The sequence below is a fragment of the Sinohyriopsis cumingii genome, chromosome 9 (assembly GCF_028554795.1).
Source record: "Sinohyriopsis cumingii isolate HCF-2022 chromosome 9, ASM2855479v2, whole genome shotgun sequence".
Taxonomy (NCBI): Eukaryota; Metazoa; Mollusca; class Bivalvia; order Unionida; family Unionidae; genus Sinohyriopsis; species Sinohyriopsis cumingii.
The window spans coordinates 57,866,515-57,884,182 of record NC_142969.1 but is presented as its reverse complement, the minus strand read 5'-3'; the positions used below and the strand labels follow the sequence as shown (position 1 = coordinate 57,884,182).

General features: G+C 34.1%; 1 protein-coding gene across 4 annotated transcripts in view; it reads right to left on the bottom strand.

Moving 5' to 3' along the window:
* Positions 1-17,668, bottom strand: part of LOC149791882 (lymphocyte antigen 75-like) — a 153,360-nt gene that overhangs the window by 6,431 nt on the left and 129,261 nt on the right. For all 4 annotated transcript variants that reach the window (XM_089970386.1, XM_089970389.1, XM_089970388.1 and 1 more), the window contains exons 48-56: positions 17,030-17,164; positions 16,379-16,498; positions 15,810-15,961; positions 14,476-14,563; positions 11,301-11,560; positions 9,659-9,824; positions 8,599-8,874; positions 7,861-8,031; positions 5,360-5,440 (exon numbers count right to left, since the gene is read on the bottom strand). In XM_089970386.1, coding sequence (XP_089826512.1) covers positions 5,360-5,440; positions 7,861-8,031; positions 8,599-8,874; positions 9,659-9,824; positions 11,301-11,560; positions 14,476-14,563; positions 15,810-15,961; positions 16,379-16,498; positions 17,030-17,164 — 1,449 coding nt within the window. The remainder of the gene's footprint in view (positions 1-5,359; positions 5,441-7,860; positions 8,032-8,598; positions 8,875-9,658; positions 9,825-11,300; positions 11,561-14,475; positions 14,564-15,809; positions 15,962-16,378; positions 16,499-17,029; positions 17,165-17,668) is intronic.

Sequence of the window (17,668 nt, the reverse complement as noted above, 5' to 3'; positions counted from 1 at the left end):
AGCTTTCTTGGTATCACGTTCACTGAGACATTTTTTAACAAAGTTTTTTGATACAGGTGGGATAGAGAAACATACCACCTTAGAGAAGTTGCTGCTGCAGAACCTTTTCAGTTCATTAAAGTTGTTTTCTATCACTGGTTCTTTTAACTTTGTGGTCATGTTGGTTAAAAAATCATTGCAAACATTTGCAATGTCAGTTTCATCAGTGACTATGGTGTCATTTACCAGAAGTGAGTGAATTTTATTTGTCTATTTTTTGTGCGTTCCTCCAGTGAGTTCATTGAAGACTTTCCAAATGGAGTTTGTATTTGTCTTTTTGTTTTCAAGCAATGATTGATAATAAGTTTTTTTAGCTTTTTTAATCATGCTTGTTATTTTATTTCTCCATAATTTATATTGTGCATGGTTTCCCATAGCCTTGAATTGGTATCATGTTTTCATAGCATCTAGGATTTCAGTAGTAAGCCAATTAGGTTGGATTTCATTCTTTACTCGATGTACTTTGAGTGGTGAATGGTTAAAGACTACATCCATAAATAAGTCAGTCCACACTGTCAGAGCTTCATCTATGTCATCCAAATTACGGATCACATTCCATGGAACTTTATAAAGGTCATTGAGAAATTATTCTTCATTAACATTTTTGAATGATCTGTATTAGTGATTGTTTTGTGTGTATTTTTCTTATTTCTCTTGCATTTAACCTTCTTGTCAAAAATGTAGGATAGTGGTCACTTTAGCCCAACATTCAATACATTAACACAAGTCACATTGTCTGGTAGGTTGGTATAAATGTGATCAATAAGAGTGCTTCATTTTTCTGTTACCACTGTGAGCTCATTTACCAGCTGGACTAGGCCTAATGATTCAATAAATTCCATCCAGTTGTTCCTTATTTAAGTATTGGCAAGGTCCTTATTTAAATCGCCAAGTATATATGTTTCTTTCTCCTGTGCTATAGAACATTTTCCATTTGTTTCAAGAAGTTATCATTCCAAATTGCTTTGGAGGACGGTGGCCTATAAATGAAACCAACATGGAATGATTTTGCATTATTTTGAGAAATTTCCACCCAGATACTCTCAATTTCATATGACTCCAAGTCAAATCGCCTTTCTGCATTTACATCTTCCCTAATGTATACAACAAGACCTTCCCCCACTGTCTCTCTCTCTGTGCATAATGGTTTATTGTAGCCTTGACAGTAAAATAGATTGCATTGTGGTTGGCATTTAATTTGGTTTCAGTGAGTCCTAAAACATGTATATTATTTTCCTTGGAAGACAACAGTAACATGATCTGGTCTATTTTCCCCACTATACCATGTGCATTTAAGTGACCTATGTTGAAACCTTTTGTATTTATTTCCATATCAATTATATGTATGTCATCATGCAATTGGGTACTCTCTGAGATTGTCTCCATACTACTTTTATCATTCTGACATCCTATTTCTATGTTTAAATGTTTATATATATATATATATATATATATATATATATATATATATATATATATATATATATTAGCATCTTGCTAGTCACATATAGACCCTGAAAATCCATTAACTTTTGCATTTACACTGAATAGTTAGAAACAAGAGTCTCCCTGTGTACATTTAGATTTGTTGTAAATGAAGCATTGTCATTCTTGTCTTTGCCAGTTTCCTAGTATGTATAATACATTGATTGTCAGAATCTTTGTTTGTATCCAAATCTAAGACATCTGAAGCACTCAATCTGTTTGACATTATGGCATATATGTGTCATGTGCCCAGTACTCTTCGTTATAGTGCCTGAAAATGGGGGCATATGTGTTAATATTTCTCAGTCGATCAAAGGTTCCTTTACTGATTAAATGAATTTTGTCTCTCAAAAATCTGTTCTGATTTATTTAGTGACCTTCCCTCACTGGCATAATTTCCACCTACTAAAATAATAATTTGGTTGTATTTGGTTAGGTCAGTATTCATTATGTCGATTTTTGCACCTCTTAGAGTCTGTATATGTTTTAAAAAGTCTCCTTGGTATTATAATTTTCAATATTAAGGAGCCAATTATTAGAGTCCTATCTTTTCTGGCTTGTTATTTCATGTGTTGGACTGTATTTCAGACACATCTCTTGGAGGAAGGGGTGCTGAAATTGGTGCTTCAGTTGTGTGAACTAATTGACTGATGTTGACACATTTGTCTGAGCACTGGGAAATGCAGTTGTTGGTGCAGGCAACAGACTTGTCTGAGCTGAATGCCATGGGTGTACACTTATTGCTGTTGCAGGTGTGACACATGACTGAGAGGGGGGTACTGATATCTGCAACGCAGGATTACTTTGGGTATCAGTTTTTATTTGCATGGTCATTTTACATTTTCTCTTGGATGGTATTGGGATTGTCTGTGTCTGAGCATCTGACATTGTTGCTATTTGGGAGTCTGTCTGAATTGCTGTTTCAAACGAGGTTACTTGCTCATTAATTCTTCCTTGTGCTGACTTAACTGTAGTTTTAATTCCTTAATTTGGGCCTTCAAGTTCCTAATTGTTTTTTGACGTACACAAATGGATAAATCATTATACTTTAAGCCATCACTGCTGTGTTCATGATTTATGGAGTGTGTAATTGCCTGACACTCTGGAGTGGTGTTAATTTTTATTGCCTGAGTCATCTAGTCAAAGACTGTTTTGTTTCTTTTCTTTTTTTTTGACTTTTGGAGTTGTTCCATGTTTGGTAGTTACTGGTGTAGATGTCAGCATATAACTGCCTTTAGCATGGGTCTTCTCATCCTGTCTACATTTACAGATAATATGATCTAACCATGTGATACAGTTCAGCCGCAGTATGTGCATGACACATGTTGTTTTATACAATGTTGCTGTCATAGTGTTTTTCTCTTGTGTTCTGCAGATAGTACCATTTTGAACATTTGAACTGCATGAAGTCATGCAAGGTTCTGAATCCAATATCTGTTTTACAAACTCAAACTGGGGTCCCGAGTGGCCGAGTGGTCTAAAGCACTGTCCGTTAAGGATCACTGCCATCTCACCTCTGTCTGCATGGGTTTGAGTCTCAGATTTGGCCAATGTCGGTATGTGAGAAAGCTTGCCAGTAGCTTGTCGAGGGTTGGTGGTTCTTTCCAGGGTTTTCTCAGGTTCTTCCTCCACCATTAATACTGGCTGCCATGCATAGCCTATCGTGTGCTGAAAAATGGCGTTAAACCCTACAACAACAACAACAAGCTCAAACTTTTGTGTATCTCTTTGCACAGTGATACTGTATTTATTATGTTTGACCCTCAGGAATTCTGGATAAATGTCAGCTATATTGGACAACTCCAAATCGTCATCTGTACCATTGTTTTCATTTTCACTCCAAACATGACTTTCCTGCATGGGATTATCTGTGAGGCTCTGATCTTAGGTATATCAGACATACTAAAGCCAGAAAATGATGAGCTGGTTGTGTTGAGTAAGGAACCTACAAGACTGCTATTTAAATATGTTTCCATGCTTCGGATATTTTCAGCTTGTTCATAACAGTGATAGAAAGTATATGAAATCCTTATATATGGCTAGCACATATCCATAAACTTTGAAAGAAACTTGCATAATGTGTTTGAGTTGGTATCATCTGAAGTTCAGATATGGTAGATGTAGTTCAATTTCAAATTAATCCACTTCGGTAGTCATCTAGGATAACCTAAACTCCTTTGTTAAGAACAGGTTTCCAAATTCACTTGAATAAATGAAAATGTGTGCATTAAATTTCACTTACACTAACTTAATATTGTCATAAATCCACAGTATAAATTATGGCAATAGATATTAGCATATTTAACACCAGGTTTTACACCAAGTTCATTGAACTGAGTGGGGCTGTGTTAGAATCATCCATATATGGCAGCGATCTTTTGTAGTCAACCAGTAGAAGGTAGAGTTTGAAGATGGATTGCTAGGGCTCTTGTCAGGACAAAGTGTGCTACTCAGACTGAGCAGGATCCAGCAGCAACATAAATAAGCATGATTTAATGTCAGTCTGTGTACTAAAGGAGTAGCAACATAAATAGGCATGATTTGGTGTCAGTCTGTGTACTAAAGGAGTAGCAACATAAATAGGCATGATTTGGTGTCAGTCTCTGTACTACAGGAGTAGCAACATAAATAGGCATGATTTGCTGTCAGTCTCTGTACTAAAGGAGTAGCAACATATATAGGCATGATTTGGTGTCAGTCTCTGTACTAAAGGAGTAGTAACATATATTGGCATGATTTGGTGGTAATCTATGTACTAAAGGAGTAGCAACATATATAGGCATGATTTGGTGTCAGTCTCTGTACTAAAGGAGTAGCAACATAAATAGGCATGATTTGGTGTCAGTCTGTGCACTAAAGGAGTAGCAACATAAATAGGAATGATTTGGTGTCAGTCTCTGTACTAAACGAGTAGCAACATATATAGGCATGATTTGGTGTCAGTCTCCGTTCTAAAAGAGTAGCAACATAAATAGGCATGATTTGGTGTCAGTCTGTGTACTAAAGGAGTAGCAACATATATAGGCATGATTTGGTGTCAGTCTCTGTACTAAAGGAGTAGCAACATAAATAGGCATGATTTGGTGTCAGTCTATGTACTAAAGGAGTAGCAACATAAATAGGCATGATTTGCTGTCAGTCTCTGTACAAAAGGAGTAGCAACATATATAGGCATGATTTGGTGTCAGTTTCTGTACTAAAGGAGTAGCAACATATATTGGCATGATTTGGTGGCAATCTGTGTACTAAAGGAGTAGCAACATATATAGGCATGATTTGGTGTCAGTCTCTGTACTAAAGGAGTAGAAACATAAATAGGCATGATTTGGTGTCAGTCTCTGTACTAAAAGAGTAGCAACATAAATAGGCATGATTTGGTGTCAGTCTCTGTACTGAAGGAGTAGCAACATAAATAGGCATGATTTGGTGTCAGTCTGTGTACTAAAGGAGTAGCAATATAAATAGGCATGATTTGGTGTCAGTCTATTTACTAAAGGAGAGAACACTTTATTTAACTGCTACCAATGTGGCCAGGTAACTATTAGCTTTCTTATTTAAAATGTGCAGCATGGATATCAGCATTTGCAACATAATACAAAGATTTTATGAACCGGCCATGTATTTGAATAAGAAATATGCAAATGCAGAAAAACTGCAAGGTATAGAAAATGGCTTAGGCCGAATATTTTGAGTTCTTTTTATCTGTTGAATTCTTTTCTGCCACCTAAAAGCTGCTAAATTATAGGATAACCTGGTGCCTAATTCAGGTTGGCATTTAAATCATATAAAATGCTCTACAAAAGATCTTATGTACTTTGCTCATTAACATACTCACCCATATTCAATCCATTATACAACTGATTTGGTTCTATGACAGTAATCGTTGAAGAAGATTCATCCGTTCTGACCAAAAGAACTAAAATAAGAAGAACTATTGTTTAATTTATTATCTTAGGCATTTCGCTTTCTTATACAAAATGGAATTTGCATGAACTAGATCAGCTACTATTTAAGAAATTCATTCATTGTTACATTAATATACCTGAATTGATAAGAGTTTAATTGAATCTGTATGTACATGTTGACTTGAGCATTCTATATAAAATATATTAATCGTTTAATAATCAACGTTGATAATTCTGGCATGTGTTGGTTTGGCTAGCCAAGGTGATGAATTCTGCTTATGTACTTTCTTTTGGCTATGGACAGACTAGATTGCAAAGCCTTAATTACTATAAATGATCATATTATTTTATATAATATCAATTACCATTTATATATTTAGTAGCAAATTATACATTGTTTTGTGATTTAATAAAATATAGTTGTTACTAAATAGACAAAGATGGTATCATAACCAAAACAGAGTGGCTACGAAATAAGTTTATCTGACTTATCTTATCCATTATGTCATCAAAGCATCATCAAGGACGAATTTTGGTGTTTTCTAGAACAGTAACATGAATGGGTCATTTTCTGCCAAAACAACTAAAAAAATTTAACTTTCACAACAACATGCTATGGTAGTCAACATGAGCTGATTCACTGCAAGAACAAACTTAAAGACCTAATAATGTTTCCTACCTTAAATATTCTCAGCATGTTTTTTAATGTTTTCTAATTTCATGGTGTTTGTTTTTGTAATCATATCATTATGTTTTGTATCTTATAGGTGTTGTCTAATGTTGTAAAGTGCTTAGAGCTTCTAAAGATCAGGCACTATACAAAGTCCTCATTATCATTATTATTATTTAAATTCACACCAATCAAGCAAAATAGTGAAACAGGGAAAATTAGAATAATCTGATCAGTTTGTATCAGATTGAATTGCATTACCCAAAATTGCTCTATGAAGTATCACGAACTTGAAACAGTTAAATTTTAAATGTAAGCAAATGATGTTTATATCAGCCCTGGCTATTTGAGAGGCATTATAAGTATCTTTCTTTCAATTGTATAGGTTCTATATTGTCTTCTCTGGAAGACCTGAAAACACATATTTGTATTTTTGAAATACAATATCTCCAGTAAAATAAACAGAAATAAGAATTTAATAGTCCTAGATTTACGTTCACTGATCGGATATCTCAAACAAAATGTTTTATCAGATTAGTAGACTGAGTTCTCAAATTAGTAAATCAAATTAATAAAATATGGCATCTTGGATTAGTAAATCAAGTTCTTGAAATAAAAATGGATATGCAGAATGCCCCTTCAGGGCTACCAGAATAGCCATCTTGATCATTTACAAGCACTAATAAACTTCTACAACCACCTTCTATTGGGGATATTAAATGCTGAAATGGCTGTTTACAGTTTGTATTGGTTTTGCACGAGACAAGCTACATAAACACAAGTATATATCATAATATTTCCCCGACAATACTTTCATTGAGAGTAAACCATAAGCCAGAAGATATTACAAAACTTGATACAGTTTGCAGTTCTAATAAGGCATGCTGCCAACTGAAGTTGCTTAAAATATTCTAGTACAATGGTTTTTGTATATCATTATCAGCACAATCACAAGCTTTGCAACACAAATAATGGATCATAGTAATATACTGTCATACAGCAATGATGAAGCCAGCTGGTTCTATCAATCAGTTGAAAGTTATATCTTGCGTTAGTATGTAATTCATATTGTCTAGCATGCATAAGACAAACGACAATGTTTGCAGTGTGGTTGGAATGGGATGCAAGATTAAATTTTGGTATGAAGATAGGAGGCAAAATCTTGTTTTGCCCACATCGCTGAGATGTACTAATATACCAATTACAAAGCCAGATGGCCAATAAATCTGCCAAATCATCCTTCTGCATTTACAGGTTTTTCAAGCTTTTAGTATTGGCAGCCACACTGGATCATGTATCAGCATCATTTGTGAAAATTTAAAAGCCTTATGTCTGGTTGTTTTCTGTATTTCCATTCTTTGTAGTTGGATCAGCGTTGTGCAGTTAATTGAAAGATCATTGTGTGATGAATGCTTTATGAGAAATACTAAGAAGCATCCTAATATAAAAATCATAAAAATCAGTCAGATATGTAGACAGAGGTCATGTTGTTGGTGCTTTATTGAATAAGGGATGCATTTTTTTGTGACATTGAAAACAAACATGCACACAATATTAAACTAGTGCACCACAGCAACTGACAGAAATTCAAAGATTCAATCCTTTAGTTATTTGTGATGTCTAAGGCTGCATAAACATTATAATGCTGCATTCAGTCAGCTAGAATTCATAATAATTGTATAAAATGATTCCCACCAAGGTAAATCAGATCAGGCTGAATATTACAAGACCGAATTTTTATCTTGCAATATGCATGTTTACCTGGGTCACCTTTGCAGACAAATCCCTTCCTAGCAGAGCAATCATCATCATACCAGGAGCCAGTGAGGGCAGATAACTCTGCACATGCCAATGTATCATTGTTCATGTTCGGCTCTTTGTCATCCCAGTTTAAGAAGTTAACTGGTGTTTTATCTGTCCAGATTAACCACCCTGCAGAATAACGCAATGTTATCAAACATACAAACGATGTGAATTTCAAACAAACATTTTCATATAATATATCTTTTATTGAAAAAGAAATATTACAAATGCAATACACATCCATAAAAGAAAACTGTTTCTCTTAAATTATCAAAGTTAACGTAGCTTTTAGATTTCATGAATCGCAACTTATACAAAAATTCAACCCCAGAGTGATAGGCATCTGTTTCTTCATGACTTGATGGTAAATGAACACTCTTTAAGCATCAACAAACTAACACAAATGCTAATTACTTTCAAACGTTGATGTTGCATTAATGTAAACAGATAACTGCTGGTTCACTTATTTCCATAGTCCATGACTTTAAAAAAAGAATTTTTATTCAAGTCCTGGATTAACATATGTCAAAAAATTATGTTACAAGAAGCTTAGAATTGTATGTTATAAAGTTTGGACAATTAAGGCATCATATGCATTGCACTAAAATGACAGAAGTGAAGTTTAACCTAAAAATTCTGAAAGATGACAGAAGCGTGGTTTAAACTAATTCTTTATGCTGGCATTTTTATACATACCTTCTTTTCGATTCTCCATAAGTCCAATCCAAATGCTTTTAACAGGAGAATCACGATAGCGAGTGAGCATCAGGTTCTTGATAAACTCAGATTCCTGCAGACTGTGTATACTGGCTATTCTCATGCCACTGTCTCTGCACCAATCCCAGGCAGTAAACCAGTCCACTGGCATGTCTAGGACAACAAGGTAACACTTTGTGCCAAAAGCCACAGAAGAATTGCTACAGCGCACCTGCTGAGTGGACATAGTTGTCCTCCTTGAAAACTCTGTGCCTTCTAGAAGAACAAAAACAATCAAGAAATATCGGAATAGATCCAGGAGAACCTAGTAAACCTTTTGTCCTCCAATCAAATTGCCTAGAATGTTTTTAAATTAACTTTTAACTTAGAAGTATTGCAAGAGATATAAATCTATGAACGATTCTTGACTAATATATAGAGCAACGTCAGTGAGATATCTTAGATTTAAAGATCTAATGCTTTAGAATGGGTCAAAAACAGTTAGAGTGAGAATAAAATAAAAATGTAGATTCTAAATCGGTGATGTAATGCCTTTTCCATGGAGTCAGTAAGTTGGCAACATTTATATTATTTCAGTTTCCATTACAGTTTAGATTAAACTTGGATTTAGCTTTTACATTTACTGTGAGTACCTTACTGATTGTTTTAGTTGATTCAAAGACAAACAATGGTCCAACAGCATGGATTACAGAGAGTGAAATGTAGGAATAAACTCAGCTAATGATACTGAGAAGATGTTTATGGAAAAAAAGAGTTTTTTCCCTCAATATGTGCATTCAGTTGTATTATTACTTTGCATAAATTCAGAAAGTCCTGGTGCATCCTAGACTTTACATACATTAGAAATCACTCAATACACTACGGATTCTGAACCCTCAGGTACATGCTAGTGCTGGAGTGGAATGATCTTCAACATGTGCTTTCTAATGTAGTGGGAAATCAAGTTGCTTCAATGTGATGCTGGTATAAGATCACTCGAAAAAAAAGAATAATGATATAATGTATTATTTTTATAGAAGAACAGCAAGAAGGAGCATACCTCTAATGGTCTGGCATATGGCTGGCTGAGAAGTGTCACAGGAAACTTGTCTCCAGACACCCTTGTGAATGGCAACACACATGTTCTCCTGCAGGCTAGGTTCTCCATAATCCCATTTGGTATATGTCACAGTGGCACCACTGATCCACTGAAATACGCCTGTTCCCTGTATGGAAGATGAAAGACATGACCTCTGCAAAGCTATACATTAACAAGGCATAGTCATCATAATCACTATTGACAGAAACACTACATTTATTTTATTACAAAATCTCTGCATTATTAGGGCCATACTGGTTAAAACACCAAGCTAAAACATGTCAATACATTTCTTCCCTGATATTGGCTTAATTTGTCAGTAATCATAACGTCTGACAAAAACATCGTTTAGTTCAGGGACCAATCATTTCATACATATCTTAGTCTTTTCTGTTGCAGGATGATAAAATTGATATGAATAAATTGTCAGATAGTCAATTTCAAAATTGTCAGAAAACAAATTTCATATTATCAGATAGCAATTTATTATTTTGCTGTGTGGAAATTTTTCCACGATATTAAACTTACAAATAAATGTATCTGAAGTTAATTTTCTAATGTGATCTAATGTTTCCTAAATATGATGGAATGTATTATTGAAATAATTGTTTGGATTTGTTATATGCTTTTTATAAAATTTAATTTAGAGGTAGTTATATCATTCCTTTTCATCCATGTATAGCAAATGTCATCATGTAATTAGTTGCAAAATCTGCATACATCGTAAAATAGTTCAAATGGTTCATGTCTAGCAAATGCCATCATTTAATTAGTTGCAAAATCTGCATACATCGTAAAATAGTTCCAATGGTTCATGTCTAGCAAATGCCATCATTTAATTAGTTGCAAAATCTGCATACATTGTAAAATAGTTCCAATGGTTCTGAAGGTTTATGTTATTTTTCTAATGTTGATAACACAACCATATTTTGTTAGTGATTTGACGTTTAGCTATTACAAAGGATTTTACAGTTTTCATCATAAACACATTTCAACTAGCACTGAAAAGTAACAAATGCTGTACAGTACATGTAGGGGACACCTTAGCGAAGAGTATTCAAAACATCACTGTCATGTTATAAAGTGGTTTATTTAAAAGAAATATGGCCCAAATAGTTATATATATATATATATTTATATTGTAAATTGCAAGTTCAGAACTTGTTCACATAAGTAATACAGCTGAAGCAGGTTTTGAACCACCTACAAATAGGAATCTGTGCAGAATATACAACACAAAAGAGGACACTTTCTATGCAAAGTTTACCAGTCACTACTGATGAGACATTCAAATGATTTAAACATGATAAATGGTGTGAATAACGATTGAGCCTGATTAGGGATTTATACTTGATTAGGGATTTATATTAATACCTGATTAGGGATTTATACCTGATTAGGGATTTATATTAATACCTGATTAGGGATTTATATTATAATACCTGGTTAGGGATTTATATTAATACCTGATTAGGGATTTATATTAATACCTGATTAGGGATTTATACCTGATGAGTGATTTATATTAATATCCGATATGGGATTTAAACATCATAGTTAATAAACTGCAAAGATCAATGTAATATTGCTGAAATAATAATACCTTAAAATCAGTGAGACCAATCCAGAGTGAGGTTTCATTCGGAGCTTTGGTATTACTGAGTATCTCCAGGAAGTACATGTCATAGAGGTCTGCAATGGTGGCCAGGGTTGCCCCTTCTGCCTGACACAGAGTTAGAGATTCATTCCATGACTGTGCGGAATTCAAGATCCTATAGCACTGTTCTGTGGCAGAGTACACTGTATAACCCACTGGACAATGTGATGGTGGAATGGTAGGTGCAGGCTCAGGGAGATGTGAATCTATAATAATAATAATAATAATAGTAATAATAATAATAAATGGAATGCATCTCTGTATTCTCTTAAGTTACGAAAGCATACAATAACAGGATTAGTTTGTAATTCAACCAGGTATAACTGGTTGTTGTCAGTGAAGAACTTAGTAACGGTCAGCAGTTCAAAATCAAATATAGGCATTAAATGTGTTGTGGTGTCCCTTATAAATAAATGGATAATTTACAGTGGGGAGAGGGGCTGGGTTCATCTTTTGTTATTTTGTTTATATAAAGGACATAATAGGTTTATTTTCCATTTGCTCAGAACAAGAATATTATTTCCACCTGTTTGATGACCAGGAATTTAAAATAAAAGCAATTTTAACTACCCCCCCCCTTCCAAAATTGAAATGGTTGATATTTAATATAATAATGCAGTGGGGCAGCAAAGGAGAATACAGAAACTTAGAAATGCTGAAAATGATACAGATATCAGGAAAATAACAACATTCCTTAAGAAACAGTTACAGAAAATACGCGACCGGAAAACATGCACACCCTGTCCCAGATAAGGTCCGTGAATATCTGGCAAGAAATACTCAGGAGAATCTATGATTATCAGATGAACTGAAGAATTTAATTAATACAGATAGCGTTCCAAGATCAATGATGTAGAATTGCACTGTATTCCTGATGGAAAACAACATTTTCAATAGCAAGCTATAGGCATTGGATATGTCCAATGAAACCTTGAACACAGCAATGATTATGCCATTGATAATATATTGCTTAAAACATAAATTTCCCACAACTACTTAAACTTCCAATTATCATCTTCTATGAATCAAGCTTACTGACTGCCAAACATTGTTCTGCCCATCATTGCAATTTCAATGCAAGTGAAAGATACAATGTAAGTTCTTGGCAATCCCACACATTTCCCAGTTAATTTGTATCCATTGAATCAAGTGCTGGTGTTTTACCTTTTGGAGTTTTTTTTTGTTTGCTCTTTATTTTACCCACTTAAAAATATCTCAACATTTCATGTTCTTATTAATTAATTCATTATTGTATCACTGCATGTATAAGTACGGCATATTTCCAAAAATGATATTTAAAAAAAGAGCAGTTAGATAGGATTGTAATAATTGCATCAATGTCAAGCAGAGAGAGAGAGAGAAATGTCTACACTGTTAAGAAAAGGCTATATGTGTAACAAAACCACCTGTTTTTCAGCTTGTACTCAGCATCAATAATGTTGAATTCAAAATTGGAAATACAGTGCTGACAACTTTATTTTCAAGTTGAAAATTTCCAAAAAGGACACATATTACAGGCAACAGCATGCAGTGAGATATTTTTTTCTGTCAGTTAAGTGTTCTTACAGTTTCATTCTTGCCCAACAACATTTTTATCAAATGAGTCAAAGTACAAAATCAATTGACAGCCTTGCAAATGGTATGGAAATTAAGTTGCAAGCAATGTATCTATGACTTCATATATGAGGTACATGTAGCAATTGAAAGCAATAAAAATAACTGTATTAAGAATGAGATAAATGTGACATAATAATAATAATAATAATAATATTAATAATAATTATAATAATAATAATAATAATGTTAAAATTACAAGATTGTTGTAGTTTATTTAAAAGTTCTTTTATTTATGAATTGTGAATCAAATTTGGTTCAATATAGGTACCACGACTGATATTAGTGAAGTATCTTACATGACTAGTGTATACTTTTGAATCATTGAACTGCAGTTCTAATCACAATTTTACATTGATAAAATGTATTTGAAATTCAGTTACTAATAAGTGTGACATGTGAATGCTGGCTACAAGGTTCCATGAAGTTGTTATTCTCCCTTCCTATCTCTCATGCCACTAGATTAAAGTCAAACTGGTTTTGTTTGTTATGCTAGAAATATATTTGATTGTTAATGCCCCAATTAATTCAGGAAATATCAAGCACAATGCTAATCAGTAAGATTGTGTTCTGTGTAGCATACTTGCTTTGCATTAGGATTGAATAATCAGAAAAAGAAAGATAATGTCCATTCTTGATGTACTGCAATCAAGTACTAAAGTAAACAAGGAGTATATAGAAAGTCGGAAAGTCTGGGAAGAATCTTGACACGTCTGTACAGGAAGACTGCGAGAAGAATAGAAAAAAAAAGCATCATTTACTGGTCCTGAGTGCAAAGAACATTGGGCCCTAAAACCACAAAAGAATGAATACCAGCAAAGTAGGTGCCAAATCACCATTTAGCTGAACAATAAACCTGAATGGATAAAAATGGACTGTTTGCTAGGGAGACAGAAAGGAGAGACCAGATACCAGAGGTAGCTGATGATTACTTTTGCAAGGAGAACTACAACTGAAAAGAAATGGATGGATCTGTGCATGCAACAGATGACAAGGATACAAAGTAAAAACAGGTTAAAGAAAATAATAAAGGAAAGTGAGAACAGCAGGAGTATGGTAAGGGTAAGAGGTGGTGGGTGGAAAATTCACTGAAACTTCAAAATGTAGACCAAAAAAGATAAAAAGAATATTTTTTACTTACATGCATATACCAGGTCTGTTTAATGTTTTCAACCATTCTAGCGACAAAGATCCTCATAGTGATTGGTCATTTATATTGATGCAATAAGCAGATGAAGTCTCACAATAAATTTGTATTGAGAAGAGTAAGTGTTGTATAACTGTACATTAAATGAAATTTAGCTGCTTCAGGATGCAAAACCACAAAGGAATAGACTGTCAACTAGTATTTAATTACCTTTTGGTGGCAACATCAAATGTAATAACCTACGAAAACATAACTGACAAAGAAAATTCAACAACTTGTTTGTTTAGCTGAATCTTAGACTTAGTTTAATTCTTTGAAAATTCTGTTAGATATTGTATACCGTGTATGATGTATACATACCTCTAGGACCCTGACATATAACACCACGCAATGATGCACAATTTAGGTTGTTCCATGTTCCATCAGAAAACATTTCCACGCAATTTTCCTGAAATATCATGTTAAAGAACACTTGTGAGTTTAAGAGAAAGCTAAAAACATTGTATATAAGATTGAAACCTCACTAAAAGCAAACCTGATCCTCTCTAATTTGAAAATCATAACAATTCTCAGTTCAACAAATCAAAGAAAGTTTGATTCAGATTCTAGTCTGTTTGCAATTCTGAGAATTCTGTATATGATAAATGGGGCATAATTTGACATATATAACATCTACTGGACATATTGTAATTGTCGTCTTTCTTCCCAATTTTTGTGATTACTGATTGGAAAAGATAGCTACTATACTTTTAACAGTAATAATAAAATAAAGGTGTTCCAGAAAGTGTGTCAAGTGTTACGTGTTTAGGCTCTTACAAAATGTAACAAGAAAAAAGTGAAGACAACAAGCTTTGTAAAATTTAACAAATAATATATTTCCCTAGAAAAACAAGACAAAAATGAAAAAAAAAAAGAACTTACAGTTCTATGAATCAAATCCAAAAATAATCCAAGAATAATCCAAGAATTAAAAAAAGAAGTCCTATTATTTAAAAAAGTCCTAAATGAATTCGAGCTCGAGTCCCAACGAAATCCAAACTGGAAGGCGATGACGTAAACTGTGGTCAGCATTGTACTGATGTGTCAACAGTTTTTTGTTGAATCACCGAAAATAATATTCCAGTTTGAATTCTGTGTAAATTTTGATAACTGTCTTTGTCCAAGAGTTAATTTAGAGCACAAGTATTTCCAGGGAAAAATAATCTCTTGGAATCCAAATAATTTTAAGAAAAATAAAATAATTAACCCCAAAACTGGTCACAACATAAAACACTTTAACTTCTCAAGTGTTAAGGCAAGAAATGACTATTCTTTCTCAAAATATCAATAATAAATCTAGCTACAATGCAAAACAGATGCCTGGATGTGGGTCAATCCTCTGGAAAAACCAGAGTTTGAAACAGTTGCTACATGTTATTTGTCACGCACTCCAAGTATGGCCTCAATATCACTTTATGAATCTTACTCTGAGAAAGAAATAAAAACAATAAAAAAAGCTGTTTACTACAACTCTTGCTGATTTCTGAATCAAGGTCAGGAACTAGGTCAACATTAAATACAATGTTTCTATGAAGTTGTTTACGCCAAAAATTTAAACAAAAGTCAGGGAACTTGTGATCTTATTTTGACCAATCAGATTCACAGACTGTGAAATATTTTTGAAACATATAACATTTTATAAATGTACTGCTTACCCTGGCATGTAGAGAGGGTTGTCCAGTCCTGAAATTGATATAACTAACAGGGGAATTGTCCAACCAGTCAAATCGACCCTCCTCTTGCAGGTCATTCAGACCGATGAAAGCTGATGAACCGCCAGCCTCACGCATGTGTAGCACCAAAAACACTGAAAGAAATAATGACATTGAACATTTAAAAAAAGTAACAGTATTAGTGTTCATGGTAGTACCTAACAATTTAAAAAAAAATTGTAAGAATCCATTTTGCAAATAATATCTGCAATCCTATACATGTATTTCATTAAACATTTTGCCTGTTTGTTAATTCCTGCAAAAATGCCTGACAAACAATGTCTTTTCTTTTTCAGCATCACTTAACATTCAAGAAGTTGGGTTCCTGAATAAAAATTATGAATCCCTAATGGTTTGTCAGGCTGGTTCTTTAAAAAAATTAAATCATTTGGTAGACACTCTGTTGTCAACTCAGAGAAATGTTATGTAATATAATTTCAAGTGATGTAATAACACTATAAAAGTAAATTGTCAAAGCATAATTTATATTTGGTCTTGTCCTCATGTCTTACTTTGCTCAAGCTGAGAATTAATGCTGACAAGGTTGAAGCCTGTTCCGTACTGGATGCAGGTGTTCCGGGCTCTATCAAAATCATACGTGGCTGTTGATCTTATCAAAAAGCATTTGCTTCCTGCAAAAAATAACATCCATGACAATTGCAAAATCAGGTAGGTAGGAAGCTAATTGGAACCCATAAAGCCCCTTTTTCCCATTATCAGACTTTCAAATGGTTCATGCTACAGTAAACAACCATTTCTGAGATCGCAACCTTAGGGAAAACACCTCAGATCTATATAAGGAATGGACTTGATAAAAGTGATCAGAAATCAAATATTTTGAATTCAAAACAAATTGCCTTGAATGGTGAGAAGGCTTGAGATAGCTTTATAAAACATGAGGATTAACTTAATTTTGTTAAGTGCAACCAGCTTTTAACAATCTTGCTATGTGGTCATCCTTATGTGAAGAGAATCAAAATAATATGCTTTTGTTTGGCATGGGCTGGTGTTCTATCAAAAAGGTTAGTTACCTCAAATCTCCCACACAAAAATTACCATTGGCAAAGACTATTTTACTGTTCTATTCCAAAGAAAATCAAGTTATAAATGACGGCTATATTTAGTCTGTCACAATCTCTAAAATTGTTCTTCTGAGCACTTACCAAATATGAGGAAATCTGGTGGACACCCTCCTGCAGCCACTTGGGTCGGTGCTGTTGGCAGTGGTGTCACTTTACTGTGGCGTCTCTTGCACACAAATGGCAATTTTATGCCACAGTTTTCATCGAACCACAGACCTACAGTTAACATAAAGATCTGTGTTTGTATTTATTGTCAGATTATTCAAAAATACTTTTTGTGATTGCAATGTAGGAGGAATGTCACACAGATATGAAGCAAATGAAATGAGAATTTTTGTACATGGTAATGAGTTTTGTCACCAATGGCACATTATACATGCAGCTTTGGGTGAACCAAACTTACATTTTGAAATATGTGTGCGTGATTTCGATTTTTAACGTAGCTTTAACAATTTTTCAGTCATATAGCTACGATGTCTGCAGTGTGGCAGTTTAAAGTGATGTCTAGCACTGGGGCATCGTGCCGCAGACATGTTGCATGATGTCCCACCCAGTCACATTATCCTGACACCGGGCTGACCAGTCCTAACACTAACCTCTAAATGCTGAGCGCCAAGCGAGGTAGCTGTTAGTACCATTTCTGTAAGTTTTTGGTATGACTCAGCCAGAGATCGAACCCACAACCTCCAGCATCTGAGGCTGATGCTCTAACCACTTGGC